Source organism: Mustela nivalis (genome assembly GCF_964662115.1).
Source record: "Mustela nivalis genome assembly, chromosome: 1".
Lineage (NCBI taxonomy): Eukaryota > Metazoa > Chordata > Mammalia > Carnivora > Mustelidae > Mustela > Mustela nivalis.
The window spans coordinates 195,057,813-195,079,710 of NC_139020.1; the positions used below are offsets into that span (position 1 = coordinate 195,057,813).

Below are 21,898 nucleotides of genomic sequence, written 5' to 3' on the forward strand. Positions count from 1 at the left end.
GTCCTTAAGCACCTGCCTTCAGCTCAGGTCATGATCCTGGGGTCCTGGGATTAAGCCCCAAATCAGGCTCCATGCTCCGGGGGAAGCCTGTTTTTCCGTCTTCCACTTCCCCTGCTCGTGTTCCTTATCACACTGTATCTCTGTCAAATAAATAAATAAAAATCCTTAAAAAATAAAACTTAAAGTTTCTTTGTAAACGGTGCTATGAGTTTTGAGGCTATAAATACGTCTTAAAACTTAAACTGTTTATAAAAATGTGTCAAGCTGTACACTTAAAGTTAGTTCACTTTATGCACTTCATGTTACGAGTCAATTAAAAAGTTTTTCAGGACGATTTAAAGAAAACTTCTGGGTAGTAGTCACAAGGGTATATATCCAAATGGGAAAAAACCCCAAACCCCACTTATTAAAATTTGTGTCGTCTACCTAAAACAAAAACAAAAACAAAAAAAAAAACATACAAAAAAACCCCCACCCCACTCTGAAACAAACTATGCAGGCGCTGCCGTGCACGACCAAAGCCCAGCAGCGATCGGTACACTGACTCACCCCCGGAACAGGCCTCCAGTGGCGCAGCTGACCCCCGCAATACCTGCTCCCCGAGGCCTGCGGTAGGCGGGGAGCCTCTCGGGGGTGCTGCGATCCCGCACAAAGGCCCATGGCTCCCCGACACCAGGGGCCTTCGGGCCCACCCAGAAAGCCTGTGGACACGCCCGCCCCCCGGGTCCCACTGCTGGCCAGGGAATCGCCGCCTCGGGCCACCCCGCCACTCCACTCCTGGGCGGCCGCGCTGACGTCATCGCCCCGCCGCCCCGCCTCGCGCCGCTGTTTCATCCCGCCCCTTTTCCCGGCGTGCGCCGCGGTGAGGCTCCTCGCCCTCGGCTTCTGCCTGTCGTCCCAAGATGGCGGACACAATGAGCCGGCGCGGCGCCGGTTGGCCCTGAGGTGACTGTGAGGAGGAACGGTCCGCGAGCCCTCGCAGTCCGGGCAGAAGAGCGTCGCACGTGCAGGAGGAAGAAGGGAGGAGGTGGCCCGGCTGTCGGCCGCCTTTGCCCTCGCCGCCGGCGCGGCACCCGCCCCGCCCGGGTCGGCCCCTCGGCAGCCAGCCCGCCCGCCCGCCCGCTCGCCGCCGGGCCCCGCCCCAGCCCTGCGCCGCCGCCGCCGCTTCCAGCAGCCGCCGCCATGAAGCTGACCGACAGCGTGCTGCGGAGTTTCCGCGTCGCCAAGGTGTTCCGCGAGAACTCGGACAAGATTAACTGCTTCGACTTCAGCCCCAACGGCGAGACGGTCATCTCGAGCAGCGACGACGATTCCATCGTGCTCTATGACTGCCAGGAGGGCAAGTGAGTGCGGCGGTGGCCCTGGGCCCGAGTACGACGTCGGTCGGTCCCACCCTCCTTCCCTCCCGTGGCCCAACGCTCGCCCCCGCCGCCCGCCCCCGCCCCGGCCCCGCCGCCCTCCCGCGGCCTGTGTTGCGCTCGCCGTTGCCAGGGCCAGGGCCTCTTCCACTTCTAAGCCGCCCAGGAGACGTTTAATTTTCTTTTCAAAAAATAACGAGAGTGATAGTAACAACGTTACTATTTTGTATGCCTAAGGCCTCCTGGAAAACCGCTTCTGCGTCGCTTGCCAAATCCCACCTTGACCTTGACCTTTAAACGCCCGGTCTGCCCACTTCGGCCCCAGCAGGTAGCTTTTCCGCTCCTCCGACTGTCAGAGGTGCCCGTCAGCTCTGGCCCCCGCGCGGAACCGCAAAGGCTGCTCTCCTACCTCAGTCAACAGCGTCACAGCTCGCTCTCTCTGCCCTCCTCAGTGACCTCGATTCAGCCCTGGCACTCCGCCCATCTCCTGCCCCTCAGCTTCCCGAGGCCTTCTGCCGGAAGGCCGCGTGGGTTGCAGTTCTTAGCTGTCAGGATTTATTTGTTGTGCCTCTTTGGGCGCCCTGTCTTCCTTTCTGTTCCAAATCATTCTCTTACTCCTTGAGATCCGCTGTCCGCATTTGTAGTTAACTTCTGAACAGCATCAGAAACTTTTCCTTTTTGCCAGAAAAAAACCAACTTGACTGTCCCATCTCGACCTAAATGGGAACCTGCTATGAAAACAAAGAAAGCATCCTCTAACAATTTCGTGTTTCCTCTTACACTTTTTTTTTTTTTTTTTAATTACACTTTATGGTCCGCTTGGAATTGCCAGAATTCAGGGTCTGATCCCGAAAATTCTAAATTCTGTGTTGCCCCAAGTCCTCTGGAGACCCACTGCCTTGCATATCTGTAAAGTCTTAAATGCACATTTTGCCCTTTAATCTGGGCTTCTGTCAGCTTTGCCTCTCATCCTTTGTAGACCAGCACTCTCCTTGCTAAACTGTGAGCACCTTTGGAGGAAAAACTGGTTTAGGCTAGATTTGATTTTCCTCAGCCACTTTTCCCTGAGTAGGCTTATGGATGTTTTCGTTGAATTTGGTGACTACTGGTTTTGTCAGATTTCAGTTTGTTACCTGGCTGCAGGTAATATTTTTTGAATTCTCAGGAGTTTTCTCTATTTTCTCCAGCTGTTCCTTTTGGCTATTGATTCTTTGAACGATTTTATTTATTTATTTATTTATTTGACAGAGATCATAAGTAGGCAGAGAGGTAGGTAGAGAAAGCGGGGGAAGTGGGCTCCCTGCTGAGCAGAGAGCCCTGGGCCTGAAGTGGGTCTCCTGATCCCAGGACCTGGAGATCATGACCTGAGCTGAAGGCAGAGGCTTAACCACTGAGCCACCCAGGTGCCTGCCTGTTGTTTTAAAAGCGATGTCTTCTATAAACTTTATTTTGGAACTTGTCTCTTCATTTGTGAATTTGGTTATCTAAAGTAATGCTGTTTTGGTCTAAGCTCTGTCTTCTCCCCAAGTTTTTCCCGCGGGGCCTATGAAAAAGTATTACGTAACTGGCTCTGACTCTGCCTGCAGTATGCGGAAGAGTGGCCTGTAGTGGTGGTCTTGGGGGAGGAGAGAATTGTTAGCTGGACCATTATTCATTCAGTAGGTGGATTTCTGTCCAGGTCTGGCCATTTGAATCAGATTGGAAGAGAGAGTAACATAGAGTTGGAGTGGGCATCAGGGTTCCTGGGTCCTGGAGCTAGAAGTAATTTGAAGCTGGCAGGCTTTATAATGTTCAGTGTTTGTGCACAGGATAGAACTTCTTCCTGTAACCTGAGAAGAGATGTATATTCTCATTCAAAGGACATGAAGGTTGTGACATGTGACAGCATTCCTTAGCAGTTTGTCTCCATGTGTGGCATAATTTCTACTTGTTGGGAGCAATGACTTAGACGTCATGTCTTGTTAAAAGTAAAATGTTAATTTCATGACATAATGTGGTTTATTCACTCATGTATCAATTTTACATAATTACAGACTTGCAGAAAAGTTAGAACATTATTTCAGGTATCTCCCATATCATCCAGTAATCAGTTACATTTTACCTCTTTTGCTTTATCACTCTGTATGTAAGTATTGAGGTAAGCATATTTTTCTGAATCATTAGGGAATAAATTGGAGGTGTCAAGCTCCTTATCTCTGAATGCTTCAACATGGGTTTCCTAACAATTTTTACATAACCAGAGCACAGCTATCCAAATTAGAAGATTTAGTGTTGATAGGGGCACCTGGATGGCTCAGTTGGTTAAGCAACTGCCTTTGGCTCAGGTCATGATCCTGGAGTCCTGGGATCAAGTCCCACATGGGGCTCCTTGCTCAGCGGGGAGTCTGCTTCTCCCTCTGACCTCTCCCCTCTCATGTTCTCTCTCTCAAATAAATAAGTAAAATCTTTAAAAATAATAATAAAGTCAAAAAGATAAAAAGAAAATTTAGCATTGATATAACAGTATAGGGTACACTCTTCTAAGTTTTCTCTTATCTGTGAATTGTGACACTGTGATCTGTGTTAAGAGAGTGGCCTCGTAGTTAGGAGACCTGGGCTCTAATTTGGCCTTGTCATCAGGTATTTAACAGTGGTCATATCACTTTAGGTGACCTCTTTCACCTCTAAGAGTCCACAATCCTAAGTGGTAATGTGAAGGAAAAATACGCTAGTCTAAGTCAATGTCTAAGTCTAGTCAATGAACATTGGTAGAAGAATCATGGTTTTTTTGGAAGGCATAGTTATCTCTACTAGATGGTACTAATATTAGAATTTGGGAGCTTGAAAATGGCTAACGCGGGGTTCCTTATGCTTAATATTTTCCAGTTTTTTGTTCATTTTGTCCATGTTAACATCCACCAAGTGATTTTCCAACTTGAAAGAATAAGAAAGATACTATCTGCTAGATGATGAAAATTATTCATAGAGAAGGCATTATTATAATTTACTCATACCTGATCACAAGAATCATGGTTTGTGGCTCAGTGGGTTGAGCTTTTGCCTTCAGCTCGGGTCATGATCTTGGGCCTGGGGTCTCTAGGGATCTGCTCTGCCAGAGCCTGCTTACCCCTCTCTCTCTGCCTGCCTCTCTGTTTGCTTGTGATCTCTGCCTGTCAAATAAATAAATAAAATCTTAAAAAAAAAAGAAAGAAAGAAAGAAAGAAACTTACAGAATATTCATGGAAAAATGTAGTGCATGGGCTTCTTAAAGATCCTGTGAAATGAATATAAAAATTAGGCCTTTGCTTTCAAACTAGGAGGTGATATGAGGTAAAAATTTCTGTCATGAAGAACAAATCTTGGGACGCCTGGGTGGCTCAGTTGGTTAAGCAGCTGCCTTCAGCTCAGGTCATGATCCCAGCATCCTGGGATCAAGTCCCACATCGGGCTCCTTGCTCGTCGGGGAGCCTGCTTCTCCCTCTGCCTCTGCCTGCCATTCTGTCTGCCTGTGCTCGCTCTCTCTCCCTCTCTCTCTCTCTGATAAAAAAATCTTAAAAAAAAAAAAAAACAACAAATCTTATGTTAGTGTTCTTGATAAATTTGAGACAAATAGACCATATATAAGTGGAACTGAAATTTCCATTAAACCACACCCTTTAATGTTGGCTCTTCATGATGTATCTTCATTGTTTTAGACAGACTGATTTACTGGGATAAGTAAGCTTCTTTTCTTTTTCTACTTGTAGAAACAGAGTCAATGATTCTTTTTTTTTTAAAATATTTTATTTATTTATTTGAGAGAGAGAGAGACAGTGAGTATGAGCGAGGAGAAGGTCAGAGAGAGAAGCAGACTCCCTGCAGAGCCGGGAGCCCGATGTGGGACTCGATCCCGGGACTCCAGGATCATGACCTGAGCTGAAGGTAGTCACTCAACCAACTGAGCCACCCAGGCGCCCAGAGTCAATGATTCTTAAGAGCAAGAACACTTGCCTGTGCATGCATGTGCTCACTCACTATTTACCACACAGTAACCCCCAGCAGAACTCAGGATGAGGGACTCAGCAGGGTAGCCTTTGGGCTGATCTTTTTAGCTGAGCTTTCAGTTAAAGGTGAGAAAGTAGAAAATTCAATGCATGTTGAATGAAAAGTCTTGTTTGGAAATAGGGTTTATGTATCGAAATTCTTGACCTCCTGACATTAACAAAAATTGAAAGGGCAAATATTTGACTTCTTAAAGTTGCCGAGTAATCTGATTGTTTAGCATCTAGGTTCCATTGAGAGGGTGAACTTCTTTCTTTTTCAAAATTGGAACTCTTGGTAAACATTGGTACAGGATTTATAAAATTCTCTTACACCTAAATGTAGAACATGGTGAAATTTTTGGTCAGATTTTGCTGAGACCTGCTTTAGCTTGATCTTTGATCCTCAAGGTTCTATAGAGGGAAACACCGAAGATCTTGAAATGCATTGTTAACCTTTAGCTTGGAAATACGTGTTTTGCTTTAAAAAAAAGAAAAGAATCACTGACTAGTTTTTTCCTAGGGAGAGTTAGCCTTGCCTTCCTTCTATAAGGCTCAGTAAGTATTTCGGACTTGCAAGATAGGAAGGATGGATAGCTTCTGCAACAGCAGTTATATTAGAAAAGACAAGCAGTTTTGTGTCTGGTTTCAGTTTTGATAAATCATTTCTTCTTGAAAAAATACCTTATTTCTAAATGAATGGCTTAAGAAAAGTTCTGGTCCCTTTGGTATGACATATTCCCATATCCCTCTTTGTTACAAGGTGTGACGTGTTTTATATGCCTTTCTTCCCAAAGAGATGTATTTTTTCTCAAACTTAACTTCTGAACATTGTAGTAAAGACTCATTTGAGCCCTCAGATTTACTTACACTTCATAACTTCAGCATTTGGTGTTCAGAGATGAAAATCTGTTACACTTGATTGACTCCATTTATTTCCTCCCTTTTGGAAGAAATTCTCTTTCTTTCCAGTGTTAGAGTTTCCCAAGAATCCTCATCCTTGCCACGTCATTAAGTGCTTCTTTCTATATGATGATCCCAGATTTTGGTGATGGAGGATTTTGATGGTTTTTCTTTCTCCATTTCCTCGTCAGACCAAAGAGAACTCTGTACAGTAAGAAATACGGCGTGGACCTCATCAGATATACCCATGCAGCAAACACAGTCGTGTACAGCTCTAACAAAATAGACGGTAAGCAAGCCTTCCTTTTAGGAAGTTATGGTCATGGTTTCTTTTATTAAATAGTTCTTGGAATCTTTGTGACTACTTCTGCTTTGGTTAGAGTTACTTTAATTTAAATATTTATCTGTGATGTTAGCAGTGCCAACATTGTTACAACTCAAGGGATGCTGGAAGTAATCCATTAGTACTTTTGAAGAACTTGAAATGAACTATGAAAGGTCTCCAGATTAGAATGGAGAGTGGGTATATAAAACAATGAATTATTTTTATAGTTTGTACTTCTTTAAACTTGAAAGAATACTTTTAGAATAAATACAAGGAAAGAATACTTGACATACAGCAAGTGGTAAATAACCACAAATGCTTGAACTATGGTAATTTAGGGACCTCAGAAGAGTTTTCTGTTGTACGCCTACCTTTTATGGTCTGTGTCATAAAGGACAGTGTACTGACCTTTATTATCTTTGATTCCAGGGACTTTTTTAGATACGAATTTTGTCCCTTTTCACTTTTATTTATTTTTAAAGATTTTACTTTTAAGTAACCATGGCCACACCTGATGTGGGGCTAGAACCCATGACCCCGAGATCAAGAGTTGTATGCTCTACTGACTGAGCCAATCAGGCGTGCCCTCCCCTTTTAATTTTTAAATAAAATTAGTATCTTTGAAGAGTGGAGAGTTATTTTTAGAAATTTATTTATTTTTTAGAGAGCATGATGGGGGTGAAGGGAGGGAGAGAGAGACTCTTGAGCAGGCTCCACACTCAGCACAGAGCCCAGCACGGAACCCAGTGTGGACCCAACTTGGGGCTCGATCTCAGGACCCTGAGATTATGACCTGAGCTGAAATCAGGAGTTGGATGCTTAACTGACTGAGCCACCCAAGTGCCCCTGCAGTTACATTTGTCTAATGTCATCCAACAAAGTTGGCTTAGACTGCTATTTTGGCTATGCCTATCTCAGGGCAGATGGGCAGAAGTCTTTTTTTTTTCTTTTTTTCTTTTTTTAATGAGACTTTTCTGCCTGTACATGATTTTTAGTAAGTATATCATTTCTACTTTTCATGCCTCTATTTCAGAAGTGGTTTTCTAAGTAAGCAGTGCAGTTGATGCTTTTGGACAAGAATATAAATCATTAGGATCCTGAGGAAACATATCTATGTGATCATCTGAATGACTGGTACACTTCTTCTGTTGGGGTATTTTTCTGGGTGAATAAATGAGAGGATTCTCCAAATATGGTGCAAAATGAGGCAAATGTGTAGCACTTGCAGCTTTGCTGCCAAACCTCTGCTGTGAGGACATTGCCTTTCCTGTCTCGAGTGCATCCCGAAGAGTTCCTCCAACGCTCCGTTTCCTTTTGCCTGATTCCAGGCTGAGGTAGTAGTTTGTACAGTTTGAGGGTCTATGATACCACCCGGTACAGGAGATAACTGTACAGGCCACTGCCTTGCCAGGAACAGCGCACCAGCTACTGAGTGGGGCGGAGAGGATGGCGACGCCCTGCTCATCTCTGGGAGAACAGGTAATGGGGAGGAAGTCTTTTCTCCTTAGGGTAGGTGGGTCGTTAATAGAAGTAGAACAACCAGGAAGATTTTGTAGTTGTCATTCTAGAACTTTGAAGATTTTCAAAGAAAACTATATTAGAATTCCGTTTTGGAACATACAAAGGGTGCGATTTTCCCTCTCCCCAGTCTGATGCCGTTATTAGAAAGTACCCCTGTGAACCACTGTAATGACTTGGTGCTTTCAGCCTCTTTGTTTCTGTGTTCTGTTTGCCTCTAGAATGTACTTTTTGTGCTTTCCTGTTTGTGTTTTGGCACCATTTCTTATTGCCTCCTTCTCAACAATTGCTTCTTATTCCTAGTCTTCTGGGGGACATAGCACTTTATCCAGTTCTGTTTTTTATGGCACTTCATTCCCTTGCTGCCACCATCTTTTTTGTTTACTTTTTCAGATAGAATCCCTTGGTTTTTAAGAGTGTTTGTCTTTTTCTCCCCAAGTACAAGCCTCTGTGATTATTCCTTCCTTGATACTGACAAAATCTCACTGCTCTGACTTGTTTGGTATATTCATGAGTTTGATTTTTAAATCTCTTTAACCCAAATTTCCTCATTTGTACTTTTGGTTATTATTATATTTTGGTATTATTATTATTATTATTATTATTAATAGACTCTTTTGATGCACAAAGGACCAGTGGATAGTTGGTTAATTTAAAAAGTAGTAGGACATTACTTCTCTTTCCATTCATTTTGTTTTTTTTAAATGATTTTTTTAAAAAGATTTTATTTATTTATTTGGCAGACAGGGATCACAAGTTGGCAGAGAGACAGAGAGAGGAGGAAGCAGGTTCCCTGCTGAGCAGAGAGCCCGATGAAGGCAGAGGCTTTAACCCACTGAGCCACCCAGGCGCCCCCTAATGACTTTTTTTTTTTTTAAGATTTTATTTATTAGAGTGAGAGAGGGAGCACAAGAGGGGGATGAGGGGCAGAGGGAGAAGCAGACTCCCCAATGAGCAGGGAGCTCAGTGTGGGACTCGATCCTGGGATTCCGGGATCACAACCTGAGCCGAAGGCAGATGCTTTTAAGATTTCATTTATTTACTTGACAGCAATCACAAGTAGACAAAGAGGCAGGCAGAGAGAGAGGGAGAAATAGGCTCCCTGCCGAGCAGACAGCCTGACATGGGGCTTGATCCGAGGACCCCGAGACCACGACCCGAGCTGAAGGCAGAGGCTTAACCCACTGAGCCACCCAGGTGTCGCAAGGCTTGCCATTCTGTGGGCACTGAAACTATTGTGTTTTGGGGGGGGTGGTGTGGGCAGGGTATTTTCACAGGAGAGGTTGCACTGTTAACTGTGCAGAAGCCAATGATGGTGGTTAACAATGATTTTAAACATTGTTCTAAATGACATCAACTTGAGAACTCTGCTTTTGAATTACGTGAACTCTGTCGTGCCCATTCTTTAACTGTGGAGAGAAATTACTTAACCTTATTTATTCACACCTTGCTTAAGTTAGGGAAAACAATGAATTCTTTGACCTTGTTTTTAAGATGAAAATACAAAGTAATTCCTTTAAAAATAATAGGATATCATCATGCCTTATTTGTCTTCTTACAGATACTATTCGTTACCTGTCCTTGCATGACAACAAATACATCAGATACTTTCCTGGACATAGCAAAAGGTAAGAACCAAGTGTTACAGAAATAGATAGTTCTTTTATGCCTGAAGTTATCCAGAGACTAAGAAAGAAGAGAGATTAGTGAACTGAAGCTAGTTCCTCACTGCTGTTCAGCATCCTTCTTAGTCTTCTCTTCTTAACCCTCCCTAAAACAGTCAACACCTGATTAGCTGAGGTTGTGGAAGCAGGGTTGGAACTTAATTAGGAAAAAAGGTGGATTAAAGATACTCAGTGGAAACATAGGTAGTACAAATTATGTTTATCATTTAGGAACCACAAGCAAATGGTCCCTTAATGAAAGGACCATTTACATGTACGAGGCCTCTTCCAGTATTGGTGGTCCCATTTTAGCAGGCCCCTACTTTACATAAATGTGTTCCATGTGAAGATCTTAAATGAGGATGCAGAAATACTTTGGAAGTCCAAAAGCTTGTTTCCTTCTTCTACTTTGTAATGCATTTTGTTTCTTTCTCCTACCCCAGTTCCCCCAGTGTCTTTTTCCTTCAGTTTTTTCAAGTTTGGGTTGAAAGTTGAACATTTTCCTTTAGATGATACTTAATCACTGAGGGTATTTCCTTGTCCCTTGTTTGCACATACACATTAACCTAGTACAAGTTGGAGTGGCACAGAACCCTGACAGGAGGTGGACCAAGAGCACCTTGTTTCCGGCTGCACTTCTGATTGGGCAGGGCAGATCTGTGTTGCTGAAGATGAAAGGTGGCACAATAGTTACAGTTCTAAACAAAGAATGGCTTGGGACAGGTAGATGTTTTGACTTGTTTGTAGTCAAATTAATGTTCACAAATGTACTGTCGGTAATTATAAGTTGATTGCAGTTGTTTAAAATTCTTTCGAATTATCCCTCCTCCTGATTTTTTTTTTTTTTAAGATTTATTTATTTATTTATTTGACAGTGAGAAATCACAAGTAGATGGAGAGGCAGGCAGAGAGAGAGAGAGGGAAGCAGGCTCCCTGCTGAGCAGAGAGCCCAATGCGGGACTCGATCCCAGGACCCTGAGATCATGACCCGAGCCGAAGGCAGCGGCTTAACCCACTGAGCCACCCAGGTGCCCTGATGTTCTGATTGTTAGATGACTTTGTGCCTCTTGTTTTGAGGAAATCAAGGCCATCCCAAATGCGTTCTTTTCAACTTCTATCCCTTCTGTTTCTTTCTTGGAACCTTTTCCTTAAAAAAAATAGCCTTTCTGCCTTGACAGAACCATCCTCCTCTTTCTGCTGGCTTCCGTCTTAACTAGACCTTTCCTTTCTGCCTACAAACTTAACTTGGTCTTCCTTATTTTGAATCTATTTCTTGAACCTCTCTCCCACTCCTTTTAGCTGTCAAACATGAAAGAATAATCTGCGTACTCCCATCTCCACCTCCTCACACTCATTCACTGTTTAAATCACTCATTCCCAGAGTCATTTATGGTGCTTTTTCCAAGCCATTTTATTTTCCTTTCCCTGCTGCCTCCAGTTAAAATCTGCTGCCTTGGGGTTTGGTTTGTTTTTGTTATTTTGGCTTTTTTTGGTGCTCAACTTCTTGGTAACTTTTTTTTCCCTTTGGCAGCTTACTTTTCCCATCTTGGTTCTACTCTTGATTCTTGGCCTCTCTTTTCTCCTTTTGACTTTAAACAAGGTTCTACCTTTGCTTTTCTTCCTCTTTTGACATTTTTCCCGGTATCTCCATCACTCATTTCATTCACCTCTACTCAGATGGCTTCCCAAATCAGTATTTTTAGCTCATGTTTATCCTGACTTCCAGATTCAATTTCCACCTCCAGGTTTTATATACATCCACGTAGGCATTTCTTTCATGCCCCCACCTGACAGGTACAGGATGCCATCCCTCCTCATTACATGCCTTGGGCCAGCTCCTCTCTGTTTGCCTCATATTTCTTGATTACTGTCCCTTCTAATTATCCTGACTCAAAGCCTGTTATCTGTTTCCTTTCTTTCCCCTGCTTTCACATCTAGTGAGCTGTTAATCCTGTTGATTCTGCCTAGGTTTAACCTCATGTGTCACTTGGCTCTGTATTCTCTCCTTTCCTTCTGCTCCTGGCTCATGCCCTGTTAAGTGAATTATTGGCAAATCCTAATTAATCTTCCTGTCCCTCATCATCGTGCTTTAGCATCCTGTATTACAGCTCTGACCACTTCACAGTTGGTGTCTGGAAGCTTTAATGGTTCTCCACATCTGTCTTTTCCTCCCCTCTGTAGTCAGGCTCACCTCCCTCAAGCTCTGACGCATTTTCTCAGCATTATCTCCTAACACTTAAGTTGAGGTGAACTCCGTGCTGCTTCCTGAATGTTGGCCTCATCTTTCATGTTTGGCACCTTTTTTGTAAAGGCATCTCCCATTGAAATTCTGTCCACTACATGTGCTGCTTCTTCCAGAAAGCCTTCTCTGCCCCTTTCTTGGAGTTTTCTGGACTAGACAGTTAAGCTTTCTTAGAGTTGAGATTTTGCTCCTCGTTGCATTCCCTTTACTTCTCAGCATAGAACCTTGTGCCAAGAAGACTTCCTCTGAGCTTTTGACCTGAGTACCATGGCATTAAAATTACATGTCCATATGCATTCTGCTCACTCTGCTTTATTACCACCTCAGCATTCCCAGGATATTTTGGTTTACAGTATCTTTAAATGTTTAGATTGAGGAACTAGTATGAATATTAGTTGAGTTATATTGCAAGAAATTTTTCTTTAGGTAAAAACTTAGAAAAGAGCACATTTTCTCATTTTCTATTCATGGCTTAAATTGTAATTCTTTCCAGTGGAACCAAAATGTCCTGAACCCCTTTCATGTCATCCAGAACTTGAACTTTATCTGTTTACGGATTTAAAAAAAAAAATCCATTCACAAATGAGCCGTGCAGTTTGGTTATCTTTTTTACTTCAAACTTTTGTTCATAATGAAATAGCACAATGTTTCCTTTATAATCTTCATCTATGGCACCAGCTCATGTATCTATGAAGTGTTTTTATAGCCAAACCCACATGTGAAACTACTCTTCCATAATCCAGAAGGAAGAGTTATCCAAATGTTTGTTTTCACAAGGGCTTTTCTCTCTAGGTGGTACTGACTGTAGAATCATAGGTACCGTACAGGTCATAGATCTCCTCAGTTGGGTCTGTGGTATGCTCTGAGAGGCAGGTGAAGTAGAGCCACATGCTGTCCTTCCTCGAGTGCCAGGCCCAAGTACTTGGGAGGTGGCAGGTGTCTTCAGAGCAGGGCGTGGCAGAGTGAGAACATAAGCAGAGGGGACAGGAGAGCTAGGGGTGAGCCTTTGGAAGAAGTGTCTTTTTGTGAACGATTCTTAATGCTGTACCCATAAGGGGGACCAGTATCAGAAATACAATTGCCATTAGCATAGGCCTGTGGCTTAGTAAGTGTGGTGCCCAAACCAACAGTCTCACCGTCACCTAGGAGCTTATTTGAAGTGCAAGTTCTCCATCCTTACCACAGACCTGCTGGATTAGAGGGTCTGGGAGCAGATCCCAGTAATCTGCATTTTAGTCCACCCTCCGGTGATGCTGATGGTACTCAGGTTTGAGACTGTTGGTGTAGTCTGCAAAACTCTAGTTAAGGAATCATGAGGGTTTTTTGTTTGTTTTGTTTTTTTGATTGATACATAGTTTAGTACCATAAATCCACACAGTTTAGGTTTTCAGTATATTCACAGAGTTGGGCAACCGTCACCACGAATCCAGAACATTTTCATCACTCCCAAATAGAAACCCCTTAGCAGTCACTCCCTATTCCCCCTCCTACAAGTCCCCAGCAACCACTAATCTACTTTCTGTAGCTTTGCTTATTCTGGACATTTTGGGTAAATGAAGTGAGACAGTGTGTGGCCATATTTTATGTCTAGTTCTTTCACTTAACCATGTTTCCAAGATGCATACATGTTGTAGCATGAATCAGTGCTTCATTTCTTTTTATTATTAGCAAATAATATTTCATTGTATGGATATACCACATTTTGCTTCTCCATTCATTAGTTGATGGGCATTTGGATTGTTTCCACTTTTTGGCCAATGCAAATAATGCTGCTGTAGACATACGTGTACATTTTTGTACAGACCTACATTTTCCTATTTCTTGGGTATATACCTAGAAGTGCAATTTCGGGGCCATATAGTACTTACCTATCTTTAACTTTTTGATGAATTGTAAAACCTAAAAAGCAGCTGCACCATTTTACATTCTAGTCAGCAGTGCATGAGGGTTCTGATTTCTCCATATCATCAGCAGCACTTACTATTTCTCTTGTGAAGTAGTATCTCCTTGTGGTTCGATTTACATTGGACTCTTAACATTTTTATGCTGTAGTTTTAAGTTTCTCTTTTCTTTGCTGTTAGTTTCATTCATAGGGCTTTTCATTATATTAGTTGCCTTTGGTTATTCCAGATTGCTTGTGTACATATGTTTCTTAAAATGGCAGTTTTGGGAGAACAGGTGTATGTAGGTAGACAAGTACCTGTGGTTTAGAGCTCACATCCAATTTTTGCAGATGTTTTGCTTCAACTCTTATTTGTCTTGATGCATTGCAGGGTGGTGGCCTTGTCCATGTCACCTGTGGATGACACTTTCATTTCTGGGTCTCTTGATAAGACCATTCGACTCTGGGATCTCCGGTCTCCTAACTGCCAGGTAATGGTACTCACAGTTACACTTTGAGTGTTCTCTATGGTAGGCAATGTCGTCAGCTCTTCCTCCCAAGGGAGAAAGTATTGGTTCCATTCTGAGATCCCAGAGTCTTTCTAAACTTTGGAGAAAATCTGTCTTCCTGGTGGGTAGCTCATAACTAAGCTAATACCCTAATCCAGCACATACTGCATTATGCTCTGTGGCTTTTTGCTTTCAAGACTATTTTCTTGAAACCTGCGAGCTATAGCTTTATTCTCAAGGGATTTGTTTTTATTTGAATTCAGTGTCTATAGAATTGTACAGTTAGGGTTGATAAAGCCAGTTGTATGGAGACCTGTTTGTAAAAAGCCTCATTTTAGTTAGTTTTGGGCTTTTTCTGTTCCCTAAGTAGGCAGGTGCCTATCTGTGTTCCTTTCTTAAGTTTTCATTGGAAGAAGTAAATTATATAGTGGTAGGATCCTGGGTTCATTAACTTTTTTTCTTATTTTTTCTTAGGGTCTCATGCATCTACAAGGCAAACCTGTTTGTTCCTTTGATCCAGAAGGGTTAATTTTTGCTGCAGGTGTCAATTCTGAAATGGTCAAACTTTATGACCTTCGCTCTTTTGATAAGGTAAAATTTTTAAGTCTTTGAGCTATCTTGGTATTACGGAAGTGTTGAAGGGTAAGAGGACAGCCCTTTCTATGGTGGATGAGGTATGTGGTAGACATTAGAGAATGTCAGAGCAGTAGTTCTCCTTTTCTTAGTCAAAAAGGAATCTAAAGGGACGGAATGAGAGTTGGCTCTGGCAGGAGGAGCACTGATGGGCCTTGGGCTGGGGTTGCTGTCTTTATCGTTTCAGGGGCCATTTGCGACTTTTAAGATGCAGTACGATCGGACTTGTGAGTGGACAGGACTCAAGTTCAGCAATGATGGTAAACTCATCCTCATCTCCACCAATGGCAGCTTCATCCGTCTCATCGATGCATTCAAGGGAGTGGTGATGCACACCTTTGGGGTGAGCTGACAGCCTTGGAGCATGGCTGTTTCTGTGCTTCTACCTCCTGGGCTGAGAGTTATGCCAGCTGGTTGATGGAGACCAGCAGTTATCTTGGACTCACTGATGGAGGCACAGGCTTGCATTTTCATTCTGAACATGACCTTAACTTCTCTTGGATTCTGAGACACTCACTTCTCACATAGTGACCCAAGTTTGGCGTTCAGATACAAAATAATTTTTTTTTTTAAAGATTTTATTTATTTACTTGACAGAGTGCACGTGAGAGAGAGCACAAGCAGGGGGAGTGGGAGAGGGAGAGGCAGACTTCCTGCTGAGCAAGGAGCCCAGTGCGGGACTTAGACCCTGAGATCATGACCCGAGCTGGAGGCAGACCTTAACGAACTAAGCCACCCAGGTGTCCCCAGATTAATTCTTAGCCGTAATAATTTTCTTGCCTCATTGAATGTGGAGTTGGAGATGGGGGTGAATTGTAAAGGATGGCAGCCTTGTGTGGAGCATTGGTGACACTATGCACAAAGAAGATAGGGTTTCATGGAAAGGAAGGTGATTATGAGCTAGCTCCGTGTTTGCAGGCAATTATTTTATGTTAACAGGGCTGTGATAAGAGAGCTGTTCTTATTTTTAGGGTTATGCCAACAGCAAAGCTGTCACTCTGGAGGCCTCGTTTACTCCAGACTCCCAGTTTATTATGATCGGTAAGCTTTTCTTTATTCCCCCCTTGGGGTATTTCTCTGGTACTGTGCATTTATTTGCATATTTTTATTAGTTCTAACTAATTAGGATACACTCTTACTTTTTTGATAGACGTTCTTAGATTTCTGTATAGCGTGTTACGCCAAAGGTGTGATGTCTTTATCCTCATTTTGCAGTTCCTTACCAGGAACTGGCATTAATGTTGGTCTTTCCTGGATCAGCATGAGTTAAGCTCTACAGTCACAATCTTTTTTTTTTTTTTTTTTTTTTTTTTTTTTTTTTAAGATTTTATTTATTTATTTGACAGAGAGAAATCACAAGTAGTCGGAGAGGCAGGCAGAAAGAGAGAGAGGGAAGCAGGCTCCCTGCTGAGCAGAGAGCCCGATGCGGGACTCGATCCCAGGACCCTGAGATGACCTGAGCCGAAGGCAGCGGCTTAACCCACTGAGCCACCCAGGCGCCCCTACAGTCACAATCTTACTAGTAGTACTAACTTCCTGATTTAACCCTACTTTCCGTTGTCAGTGGCTCAATGCTGGTAGCCCCCTTTTTACATGAGAAAATTGAAGTTAGAGGGGAAGCGACTTGCTCAGGAACAAATAATTAGAGTTAAGATCAGTTTCCAGAGTGTCCTTTCTTCACTGCCTCTCTTCCCTCAATTTCTGATGAGGGGCCAGGTCCTGAAGCTTTGCTTTTCTCCAGATGTCAGTCTGTGTCTTTCCCACTTGCCTTTGCATTGCACCTTGACTGTTGTATTTTCCCTTACATTCCCTTTAGGTTCAGAGGATGGCAAGATCCATGTCTGGAATGGAGAGAGTGGTATAAAAGTAGCTGTGTTGGATGGCAAACACACAGGCCCCATTACCTGTTTGCAGTTCAACCCCAAGTTCATGACCTTTGCCAGTGCATGTTCCAACATGGTATGTGAACATGGGAGATGTCTTCCACTTAGGGGCCCTTTCTAGTTAGGGTGGTGGGTGGTTTAGTGAGCATAGCAAGCTGTGTTCTGAATAGGTATGTGACAAGGTTCCAGGTTCTTATTCCTCAATTGGTGGCTTCTCTGATCCACCTAAAATCTGATCTCCGCTTGGACTAGTCTTTCACTCCCCCCCCCCCAATTGATTGATTTATTTCAGGGGTGGGTAGCAGAGGGAGAGGGAGAAGCAGACTCCTGCTGAGCAGGGAGCCCACTCAGGGCTTGATCCCAGGACCCTGAGATCACGACCTGAGCCGAAATCGAGTCGGATGCTTAGGGACTGATCTTTCACTTTTACTTTTACCCTTCTTTCCTGATCTGAGATCACCTCTGTATTGCTGGGAGATCGTAGGCTTTTTGTTGTTGTTGTTGTTTTAAGATTTTATTTATTTGACAGATCACAAGTAGGTAGAGAGGCAGGCGGGGTGGGGGGTGAAGCAGGCTCCCCACTGAGCAGAGAGCCCAGATCCCACCCTGATATCATGACCTGAGCTGAAGGCAGAGGCTTAATCTACTGAGCCATCTGGGCGCTCCATCAGGCCAGTTTTTACTATGGCCCCTGGATTTATACCCAGACTACTCGGGTCTATGCCTGGTAGTTTTTTTGCCTTTTATTTTCTTTTAAGATTTTACTTATTTGAGAGAAAGAGCATCTACACGAGTGAGGGGAGGGGCAGAAGGAGAGGGAGAAGCAGACTCCCTGCTGAGCAGGGGGCCTGATGTGGGGCTCAATCTCAGGACCTCAGGATCATGACCTGAGCCAAAGGCAGATGCGTAACTAACCAACTAAGCCATTCAGGCGTCCGTTATTTGGTCTTTTAAAATACTTTGAATCAGCCTTTTGTGGCTGCAGCCTCTTAGTGTGCCTTTGCTTTGGTTTATGCTGAATTCTCAGTAATTCATACAGTTGATCATAACTCACTATTTAGAATTTCCTGTATGCCTCTGTCTCTTCATAGGCAAGGTGGGCAGAACAAAGTGAAGTGTGTCTCAGTCTCAAGTTTGTTTTTGGATCACTTAAATCTATCTGGGTATTTGAGGATGAGGGATTTTGCTTCTAGCCTTCCCAGAATACAGTTCCCCCCCTTAGCTCTTTTTATTTGTTTTCTCTTTCTCCAACTGAGGAAACAGTGTTAGAAGGAAATGCTTAAAGCTATCCAGTTCAATCCCTCTCACTTTTTTACAGCTCAGGAAGGAGAGGGCCTGTTGGAGGTCACCTGGCAGATTAGCAATGAGTCCAGGTTACCCAGACCTCTCCGTCCCAGACAGCTTTCTTGTTTTTCCTTACCACTTGGGCACTGGAGTGGGAGGTAGACAGTGTTGGAGACAGAATCAGCTTACTTTCGCATGGAGGGGGTGTTTCTCCATAGGTTGCCAGAATGGATTGGTCATGGGGGAAGGCCACCAGCCACAATCCCTCCCCCATTGGGTTTGGGCAGTGTGATGCTGTGGAGAGGGGTAAGAACCTTCAGCAGAGAGGAGAGAGGCTTGGCTTTTAAAAGTTGACTTCTATTTCTCCTTGCAGGCCTTCTGGTTGCCCACCATTGATGACTGACCTAGGTGCTGCTTGGCTGTTTGTGTACAGTGAGGGTGGCCAACAGGAAAGAACTCAGAGGGGACTGAGATAATGGATTGGATCATTTGACTGGGCTGGAGAGCATCCTTCCACATGGCCTTCCCATGGATGTGCTGTACATCTGCTCAAAAGAAAGTACTTTGCCGAGCTTCTTCAAAAAGACTCTTGGTGTGGCAGGTTCTATCAGGACTTAGATTTTCCAGCTGTCACTGCACTGAGCTCCTCCAAAGGAGTGACCAGATTCATGATTAGGGTATACTGGGGCCCTCAAGACGCCTTCAATTTTGAATGTATTTGCTGCTGAAGAGCCGGTGAAGTTGTTAATTCTGCACATCCCTTTTCCCACCCCCATAAATGCATGGGAAGCCACAGTTCTGGTTTTGAGATGCTAAGGGCAGCTCAGCACCCCTTGCCCTCACCCTGCATGTCTTGTTACTGGGTCTCCCTGTGTCATTGTGGCATTATTCCACAACCATCATGTTACTTAGGTGCCAAACATTTACAGAAATAAGTCTTCATATATCTTGGGGTAAGAAAGGGACAGATTCAGAAAGAAGGACCTTGCTTGCCAGGAAGCCTTGTGAGTTAGTCATCTGAGGGTGGGTGATCTGGGCATGCCTCAAAGCTCTGAGTATTGGGTGGGAAATGGCCCAAGAGCCTGAAAGGGAGTAGGGGTTGCAGGTAGTTCCTATGGCTGGGAGGTTTAGCGGTAGCCTTATGTGATCCCCATCATCAAGACAAACCTGCGGTCTTTCTGGGTGCCTGCCGAGCTTGGTTTTGTACAAAAGCAAGGTGGGAGTCTATTTTTGTACATGAGATACATCACGCTTTCCTGTGGGCCAGTATTGTGGAGTGAGTCTGAGTTGTTTACACTGATGCCTTCCCTGCCCACCACAAATTGTGTACAGAGTCTCCAGATGATTCCACCCCTTTCCCAGCTCCTAAGCAAGAGCTGGCTCTAGGCCTGTGTTATATGTTATATTTAGCCTTTTTATATAATGACATGGGGTTTCTGTTGTTTGTATTTTAGCACAGTGTGTACACCTTCATTTAAATATATCCGTGGGTGCATACGTATATATGTATATATATGTATGCATATATATATATATGTATATAGAATATGTCATTTCTCAGAGTTCAGCAGAAGGAGGTGGAGTCTGGCAGCCCGGGAGAAAGACTGCATCCTTGCTAATAGTGTTTGCCACAAGTGTTAGTGAGTCTTCTCTATTACCTTTTTCCTTTGGGAGACAGACGAAGCAAAGCTTCAAGTGTTTGCTGTTCCCATGGCAGCTAAACGAGGGTCTTGGGATAACTTCCCTTGTGTTCCTCAAGCCGCACTTTGGGGCCCTTTCTGCAGTATTTGCCCCCTTTTTGCTCGGTGATGCTCTGTCTGCGCCTGCACGTGTGTGACAGTCACTCTTGCATGCCTTTTCTGTCTGGCTTCTGATGTCTGGGGACAAGATGCTGGAACCAGAGCATTTTCAGTTTGTTGGAAGCTACTTTTCCAATTACAGGCCATTCCTGTTTACCTGGTATGTCTGCTTGCTTCTTTTCCTTGCCTTCTCTTAGAAGGGGGAGAGGTCTTGATCAGGGTTGAGATGAGCTAAGGCTGGCTCATGGCCTTTCCTTCCCCTGCCACGGCCGCCTTTGAGCAGGACCAGTGGCATGTTATTTCACTAAGTTCCCAAACATGTAAGCAGGTCACATGTTCCCTGCAGATAGAGAAACAGGCTCAACGAGGTTATGACTTACCCAAGAGTACATAGCTGCTAAGGGGAAGCAAGCCATTAGCTGCTTTTGTTCAGCAGCAGGAATAGGCTGTGAATTGCTAGCAATTATAGTTTCGTTTTGTTAGCGGTTACTTTTCACTGGTTCCTCAAAACTTAAAGGGCAAGGGGCATACATCTTCTAAAACGTAGACTGGAATCTGCAGCTTCTCTGCAGTGCCACCCACTCTATGTAGATCTGCCTTCTCAGAGTGGAGGGACTTTTCAAAACCAGATGATCTGAGCTATTACTGCTGCCTACTCCTGGCTCTCCAGGATAGAAAATTCATGGCAAGAGTAACTGTTCAGAGAGTGCTAGAGACCGGGGGTTTACAAGAAGGGCTGCGTAATTCACATACTTGTAACCACAGCAGCCACTTGCCCGTCAGCAAGGAAGACGACTTCTATTGAGCTTCTGGTGTCCAGAGCTGAGGTACCACATCCTTTGGGATATGCATGGCACTGCCTCTTTCTAGGGACCTGTGGCTACAGAGCTGGCTCCTGAGTGTGCAAGGGAAGTTAAGGCTAGAAGTGACTGGAGACGATGTGGTGGGAATAAGGCAGAAATAAAGGGGGCAGAGGGGCTGGGGCTGCAGGGGTGCGGTCAGTGGAGCCAGGGGTACCCTAGCTCTCTGAGGTAGGAAGGACCGCACCCATACTCTCGAGAGTCCAGGCCAAAGCCACCAATTTGTATGGGACACTGCACTGCTCAACCACCAGCCAGTGGGTGTTGTGTTTTTTTGTTTGTTTGTTTGTTTTTCTTTTTTTTTATTTTTATTATTTTTTTTAAGGGGAAAAAAACTTCCCTGTTGCAATCATACTTAATGCATATTGAAGAAATTTGGGGAATTTTAAAATGAATCAGTTTGCCACCCAAATGCTACAACTGTTAATCTTTTGGTGTTACATGTTCCTCTAGACATTTCTGTGCATAGATTTTTGGTGTGTTTACATAGTTGTTACTCTACTGTATATACAATTTTATGTCCCTTTTGTACTTAACATATAAACATTTTTTCCATGTTATCAGTCTTAAACAGAATTTTATGGCTGTGGCCTCTGTTGAGTTTCTATAGCATTGTTTGCCTGGTTCTTAGAGTTGGAGGGAGGGGTGGGTTGTCTCCTGTTAGTCTTCCTGACTCACCTGGGACTCATGATAATGCCGTGTGGATGGATTGTTGGGCTCCCTGGGACTGTCCCCTCCCTGGTGACCAAGATCTGGAGGCTGGTGGGAAGGACCCCTAGACCCAGACCTCAGCGCGTAGCAGCCTGGGTCTCAACCACAGGCTCTAATAAGCAGCCACAGGGCCAGAAATGAGTGGGAAGAGCCAACTTGCGCCAGCATCGAAGTAGCCTTTCAGACTACTGAGCATAGTACCTCAGGCTGCCTTTCATTCCCCATTGTTACCTCAGTGCTCGATCAGATTGGCAGCCTCTAGCTGGAATAAAGTTTGTCCTGCCAGGCCCTGACTTCCGTGGAGCAAGGAGAATGGGGCCTCTTTGAGG

At 44.0% G+C, this 21,898-nt stretch overlaps 1 protein-coding gene across 1 annotated transcript; it reads left to right on the forward strand.

Annotated features, from left to right (window-relative positions):
• The first annotated feature begins 832 nt into the window (after nt 1-832).
• WDR82 (WD repeat domain 82) lies at nt 833-21,418 on the forward strand. Its single transcript, XM_082701988.1, has 9 exons — nt 833-1,343; nt 6,451-6,548; nt 9,664-9,730; nt 14,282-14,381; nt 14,874-14,990; nt 15,220-15,375; nt 16,004-16,073; nt 16,849-16,991; nt 18,573-21,418. The coding sequence occupies exons 1-9, from the start codon at nt 1,183-1,185 to the stop codon at nt 18,600-18,602; spliced, it is 942 nt and encodes a 313-aa protein (XP_082558114.1). The 5' UTR covers nt 833-1,182; the 3' UTR covers nt 18,603-21,418.
• Nucleotides 21,419-21,898: the final 480 nt, after the last annotated feature.